This window comes from Nematostella vectensis, chromosome 7 (assembly GCF_932526225.1).
Source record: "Nematostella vectensis chromosome 7, jaNemVect1.1, whole genome shotgun sequence".
Classification (NCBI taxonomy): Eukaryota; Metazoa; Cnidaria; class Anthozoa; order Actiniaria; family Edwardsiidae; genus Nematostella; species Nematostella vectensis.
Genome location: NC_064040.1, coordinates 8,619,974 through 8,626,782, shown reverse-complemented (window position 1 = coordinate 8,626,782; position 6,809 = coordinate 8,619,974). Strand labels below are relative to the sequence as shown.

Sequence of the window (6,809 nt, the reverse complement as noted above, 5' to 3'; positions counted from 1 at the left end):
GGCTGGCCATGTTGCATCAGGCAAGCACCCAAGCTTCTGTGCCTCTGTCAGATGCATCACATTGAAGCTCAACACTATCTGTCGGGTCAAAGAACTTGAGGACCGGTGTCTCAGAGATACTCTTCTTAACTGCTTCGAAACGGCGCTCCTGGACGGAATCCCACTGGAAACTGTTGTCTTCCTTGAGTAGATCTCTCAGTGGTGCCGTGACTTCGGATAGATTTGGCGCGAAACGTTGTAGGTAGTTGACCATACCGAGGAGTCGTTTCACATCTTGCTTGCAGGTCGGCGGCGGCATTTCCTTGATACCTTGCAGTTTTGCTGGGTCAGGCTTTAGACCATCAGAGGAGATCACGTGACCCATAAAGTCTACCTCGCTGCAACGGAGCTTCAACTTTTCTTTGTTTAACTTGACACCCTCCTCGCGGCATCGTTGAAGTAGGGCTCTCAGTTTCGCGTCATGATCAGCTATTGCTTCCGCTTCAGTGTCGCCGGCGCCAAAGATCAGTATGTCATCAAAGATGGGCATTACTCCGTCTAGACCTTGAAGGGCGTTGTCTAGTCGACGTTGGAATTCTTCAGGGGCAGGGGAAATTCCAAATGGCATGCGCGTCCATCGGTATCGTGACCATGGGGTACCAAACGTGGTGAGGTAGCTATTCTCTTCGTCAAGTTGGACATGCCAAAACCCGTTTTTTGCATCAACGACAGTAAACAACTTTGCATTCGTGAGCTTCGCTAGCAAGTCGTTGATGACAGGTAGCGGGTATCGGTTTCTCTTGAGAGCCTTGTTCAGCGGTTTGGGATCAATGCACAAACGTATCTTACCGTTGCGCTTCACAGCCACTACCATTGAAGAGACCCAGTCAGTGGGGACTTCGACTGGCACTAATATCCCCTTATCTACTAGTCTGTCCAGTTCACGTTTAAAGGGTTCTCTAACCGCAAATGGGACTTTACGGACAGGCAACGCCACGGGCGTTACTGTCTTGTCTACCTCAAGGTGAAGTTTTTCTTGTAAAACGCCATCACCTTCGAAAACATCGCCAAACTCACTAACTATAACTTGCTGAGTGGATTGGAACTCATTGACTGACAGGATATTGTCGCTGTTAATTGTCATGAGCTGAAACTGTTGGATGGCTTGCGCTCCTAGTATGGGCATGTGGCCCGTCGTTCACTAATACAAACTCGAGTAATATTGCGTCCTCATTCTTTGGGTTCACACTCTCGATCTTCACCGTTCCTATGGGTTTCAACTCAGTCTTATTAAACATTTGAAGGGTTTTGTTGGTTTTCTTTAATCTGGCGTGCGATGGGTCATTGAATATCTGGACGTATTTGTCTACAGGTAGAATATTAACTGTCGCGCCACAATCTAGTTGAAATTTAACTTGCTCATCTCTTAGTTGCATTGAAGCAAAAATCTTACGCTTACATTGCGCAGCATTGACTGCGCCTACGGATTCCACATAGAAAAAATAACCATCACTTTCATCCGAAAATTCTTCTACCCCATGCACTGGTCTACTTCTGGGCTTTTGCCCCGGCTTTTGTGCGGACTTCGGACTCGCCGTGCACATCGAGGAGCCCGAGAAGTGATTGGCGGTACCACAATCGTTGCATTGTTTCATCCAGGCTGGACATAGTTCCTTTTTTTTTGGTGTTTTTTTTTTAAACAAAACTTGCAATTGATTGTGGGGTGTTGTGTGTCGCGCTGTCCTTTATTCTGCGGGACGCCTGTGCTGCGCTGCGGGCGGCGGTACGATTCGACTGCGCTAATATCTTCTCTAGAGTAAGTTTACTTTCGGCTAATAGCTTCTTTCTAGTGGAATTATCGTTGATCCCCAGGAAGATTTTGTCATCATTTGGATCAAGCCATCTTTCAGCTAGCCAAAATTTACATGTTTTGGCTAGAGAGCGCAAACATGTCAAGTATGAATCAAAAGACTCACCTTGATCTTGCTCTCGTTTATTGAACACATACCGTTCGTAGGTTTCATTAGTTTCGCCGATGCAGTATGCCTCTAATAACTTTAGAACCTTATCGATATACTTCTGATCGGCTTCGGATTAAAACAGCAATCCATCGTAGATAGCTCCTTTTACTGTTTTAATCTGTGTGCTCCTACACCCCGAACTGCGGGTCCTATTACAATATGATTGTCTCAGCTTAATCACACAATTAATCACGCAATCAATGGGAGTAGTATTACAATTAACGCCACAGTGTTTGAGTTTTTTCTTGGTGGGATATCAAGAAATCGGAATGATCGGGTATGTACTTGTTTGTGATAGTGGCTCCCTGTGCTGTTTTAGACAGTGGGTCCTTAGCCGAGGATGCACAGGAAGCCCGGTAAAAAAACGTTATCATTTCGTTTACGTTCGTGAAAATTTCTCGTTCTAGAACTTTTAGAACAAGGCTTGTCCGTTATTACGCTCCTGTTGTTATCAAGGAAGAAGAAATAATGGTTTCTACTAATACTAAGTCGTCGGAAATACAAGATGGCGGTCATGTTGTTGTTGCGAGTAATGGCGGATCACGTGTGGAACTCGTTGACAAGCACTTTTTAGATTATCATGCTAACACGATGGCGTTAGGAAAGCCTTTCAGGTGAAAGTGGTATTATTAAGTATAATAATGTTTTGGCTAAGGGCAAGCTAGATAAGCTATAAGATAAAGGTATACCAAAATCAAAATTCAGTCAATATGACACTAAGTTAAGTACTTACTTATCTATTGTGAAAGTTGCTTTTGCAAATCGGTTAACACGATCCTGGCTGCTTTTTTGTGTTTTGACAGACCACCTTGTTTTGTTCCAGCCTCGCACTTTAAAAAAGACCAGAGACCTGAGACGGTGGGAATTGAGGACTTCAAAAAGCCTAGGAGTGTAAGGGGGGGCCATAAGCCATAGTTTCCGGGGGGGGGGGACAAACTCCAAACTTTTTCAGAGGAGAGGGGGAATGTGGAGACCAGCGCTGGAATTGCAATATAGTGGGTGGAGGGGCGCGCAAAGGTGTAGGTGTGATGAACAGTTAACACTTAGGCTTTGCTCTTTATGAAAAGCATTCATGTTTTTGTTTCAAATATCAACAATTCTCACTTGCATCTGCTTGCATTTGTATGCTGACCTTAAGAGCACCTATCCCTAGCTAAGCATCTGAGAGTAATGGATTTTTTTTGTCACTTTTTATTGCATTTCTCAAATGCTATCATCTAGTGGCTAAGTAAGTTTGGGTCTGCATGTTATTCAGGTATGATAACACTTGTCTTGTGACTGGAGGTGATGATGGTACTTTGAGAGTTTACAAAATCAACAAAGCCAGCAAAATCAACAAAGTCCCAAGATACCAGGTATTAATAAAGCAACTTGCCTAAAATACAATTGCTGTACTAAGAATGCATAGGCATAGACCAACAGACGATAAAGGAAATTCCCAAAATGAGTTAATGAGTATTTTATGCTAGATCAAAAGGGTCACATTTACAGCCTGCTTATAGGATTGGGGGGTGGTGGTTTCAAGGTGGGTGTATTTTTTCAAGCAGACGGGTTATACATGTAATGCTTGATAAATATTTAGGTACATGTAAACCATGTTCATGTAATAGAAAAAAACACAGCTTTATTTAGGAACCGTATACATAGGTTTGTGTCCAGAATAACATAAAGGAAAAGAATATAGATGAGATTTTATTACATTTTTTTTTCTTATATCAAAGCAGTCATATATATTTTGCTATTCTGCTCAGAAAAGTGCGTGGGGGAGGGGGGGGGCACTGCCCTCGTCCACCACCCCTGTTGTAGTATAAGGTTTACTTGAATGGCAAGGGATGAGAGCATGGATTGTCTGTGTCAAGGTGTATAACACATTTTGCTTCTCATCTCATTTGCTTATTATTCTGCAGCTAGATATATCCACCAGTTTATTGATTAATCTTTTAATTAGTCTGTAATCAAGGGACCTCCAGTTGTGAATGTTTGTTAATTACTACTGTAACTTGGGACTAAATTATATTCTTTGGTTGCATTCAAGAAAATGGTATCACGATGTCCCTGGGTAGTCACTAATTCTGCCTTATCCCAATGTATCATTTGCTAAAAAATTAATGATGATGGTAGTAATGATGATGATTATAATGATGATGGTGATAATGATGATGTTGATGATAAATGATGATAACTTTAATGTTGATGATGATTAATGTGTTTGTGTAGGAGATTTCCAAGCTTGAAACAAAAGGTGGCCCCCTCCGCTGCCTGGAAATGCACAACACCACAAAGTTCAGCTCAGCAGACCTGATTGTTGGAGATGCTAAAGGAACACTGACCATCCTATGCAACGAGCAAATACTAAACAGGCGAACGCTGTCTGAGGGATGCATTACTGCTCTTGCCGTTGATGAAGATTTTGGTAGGTTTGATCACCTTGCTGGTCATTCTTGGATCCTAGGTATGGGAATGGTGAGAAGGGAAATAAATACATTTGACAGGAATCATTACTGGTCATTATCACTACTATAAAAGTATTCTCTTGAACACCTCAAGAGTTGAGTACTTCCTAAAGTGATAAGCGTCATTAGGCTGTTCAGGATTTACAAACTCATTTAGATGTCACAAGATTGTATATATTCCTCATAATCATGCAGCAGTGTATACACCTATTTCAAATAAGGTTGTACTAGGGGAATCTGTGTATCATAACCCACAGTGCTTGATGGGTATCAAACAAATAAGCGTAAAGGAAATACAAATCCAGGTTTCTAAAGGTGTAGAATTCTCGTTTATGTTCTTATGATTATTTGCATGGCTTTCAGATACAAGAAATCAGCCGTTTATATGCTACCCATGAACCACCGCAGGTTACGACATATAGATTCTTGGGTGCAACCTTTTTTTGAAATAGGTGTATACAGGTCCAGCAGCTTGTCGTGTTTTTAAAATACACAAGGGGATAACCATGAGATTTTTTGTCTTATACATTTTGTACTGATTTTAAAAGTACTGATTCCGTGTTTTTTGTCTCCAGTGGGCAATCTGGCTATTGTTGTTGGAGATAACAGAGGAGTTGTAACAGCTGTGTCGCCCTATGGCAACCTATGGAGACTACAACTGCAGGACGCATGCAAGCACACACATAGAGTGAGGAAAAATTAGTTAAGAAGATATTATTCAATTATAATAGTCACATACTGTAATTAATATGAATATAGTAATATTTACTCATATATTTTGCACAACTTTTACTGTCTGTGAAATTGTGATTTTGTTACTATGGAGATAACAATGTTCTTGTTTGTTTTTGTGGTTGTGTTGAATAATAATTATGGTATTTTTATAATGATGAGGATCATGGTGATACAGTCATAACAATAGCAACAATTGATGATCATGGTGATGGTGGTGTTTGTGATGGCGAAGTATGATGATGGTGGTGAGGATCATGATGGTGATGATGATGGTGATGATGGTGATGATGGTGATGATGATGAAGATGATGATGATGATGATGATGATGATGATGATGATGGTGATGATGGTGGTGATGGTGGTGATGGTGGTGATGATGGTGATGATGATGATGATGATGATGATGATGATGATGATGGCGATGGTAATTTTGATGATGACTATGATATGGTGATTTCAATTGGTGATTGTGATGTGATGAATGCATTAGTAGCATGCACTATTTGCGATAACAATGCTAGTGGAATCAATGGTAATATAATGATTGCAATGCTTGTAAAAGTAATAGTTATATTTATAAGGAGATGTCATTATTCATTTTGATTGTTTTTTTTTTATTGAGGGCTTTACTGTCCACATTCATGTTTATCTCTTTTCCCTCTAGGAGCTTGGAGTGACACCCTCAGTGCGGTGCATACTCCCAGTAAGACTGCAGATGATTGGCGGCATCCTCACAAACTACCTCCTCATCTCAGACAGCTGTCAAAACCTCTTTGTCCTTCAGAACGGCATGGTGGTAAACCGAACACAGGTAACATCTGTTGTCACGGCAATGACATGTGGGTCCTTTATGGAGCTGCTGCCACAACTCCTCTCCCCCTCTCAAGCATTTGGTAGCCCTCGACGGCAAAGCACATCCATTGCTAGGCAACCCCAGGTTGCCATAGGAACAGAAGATGGGAGCATAATGGTATTTGCGGACTTTCAGCTGCATCCTTATGCCTCTGTTCAGCTGCCCGTAACTCGTTTGGTATCGGTCCCTAATGAGGAGAGACAGGACGCAGGGGATTATCTACTGTGTGCTGGACATTTTAATGCACTTGTGGTGCTGTTAAGACAGGAGCTGGTGTTACGGCTTGAGACGGATGATTGGGTTCATACGATTGCTTGTACTGAGGGTTGCTCTCGAGATGGAAGGCTTGATGTTGCTCTTGGACTGCTAAACAACACCATACAGACTTATGAGATAACTTTGTAGTTCAATAGAATAGACTATTTATAAAGTGGATACTGGAACTATAAATATAGGCTGTTTTCACCTTGACCAAAGCTTGCAGGCCATCTCTGTTAACTCTGAAGCTTTATAATGATGATTATGAATACCGTTTCAAACTCAAAGGTTAATGTTGATTAACTCAATTAAAAACAAAAGGTGAAATTTCCTGCAGATTAGAAATTTAGAATCTCAGAAGTATTTAGTGCTCAACTCAAGTTTTTTTTACCAACATGAAACCGTGTATCTGTATATAAGGCATTTATTGTACTGAGTCAAGTGAGTTGAATTGATTTCCTCGGTGCTTGCGGAATCAGGGATCTAATAGATACAATTAGTGGTTCACC

At 41.3% G+C, this 6,809-nt stretch overlaps 1 protein-coding gene across 1 annotated transcript; it reads left to right on the top strand.

The window, feature by feature from the left end:
• Nucleotides 1–1,705: 1,705 nt before the first annotated feature.
• LOC5513026 lies at nucleotides 1,706–6,775 on the top strand. Its single transcript, XM_032382470.2, has 6 exons — nucleotides 1,706–1,795; nucleotides 2,408–2,614; nucleotides 3,256–3,355; nucleotides 4,218–4,413; nucleotides 5,029–5,141; nucleotides 5,854–6,775. Exons 2-6 carry the CDS (start codon nucleotides 2,469–2,471, stop codon nucleotides 6,445–6,447), a joined length of 1,149 nt encoding a protein of 382 aa, XP_032238361.2. The 5' UTR covers nucleotides 1,706–1,795; nucleotides 2,408–2,468; the 3' UTR covers nucleotides 6,448–6,775.
• Nucleotides 6,776–6,809: the final 34 nt, after the last annotated feature.

What these genes read in the sequence shown, in the direction of transcription:
- LOC5513026 (XM_032382470.2), top strand. Translation starts at nt 2,469, where the DNA reads ATGGTTTCTACTAATACTAAGTCGTCGGAAATACAAGATGGCGGTCAT. An exon ending in GCGTTAGGAAAGCCTTTCAG is followed by an intron (nt 2,615 to 3,255) that starts GTGAAAGTGGTA and finishes CATGTTATTCAG; the next exon opens with GTATGATAACACTTGTCTTG. An exon ending in ACAAAGTCCCAAGATACCAG is followed by an intron (nt 3,356 to 4,217) that starts GTATTAATAAAG and finishes GTGTTTGTGTAG; the next exon opens with GAGATTTCCAAGCTTGAAAC.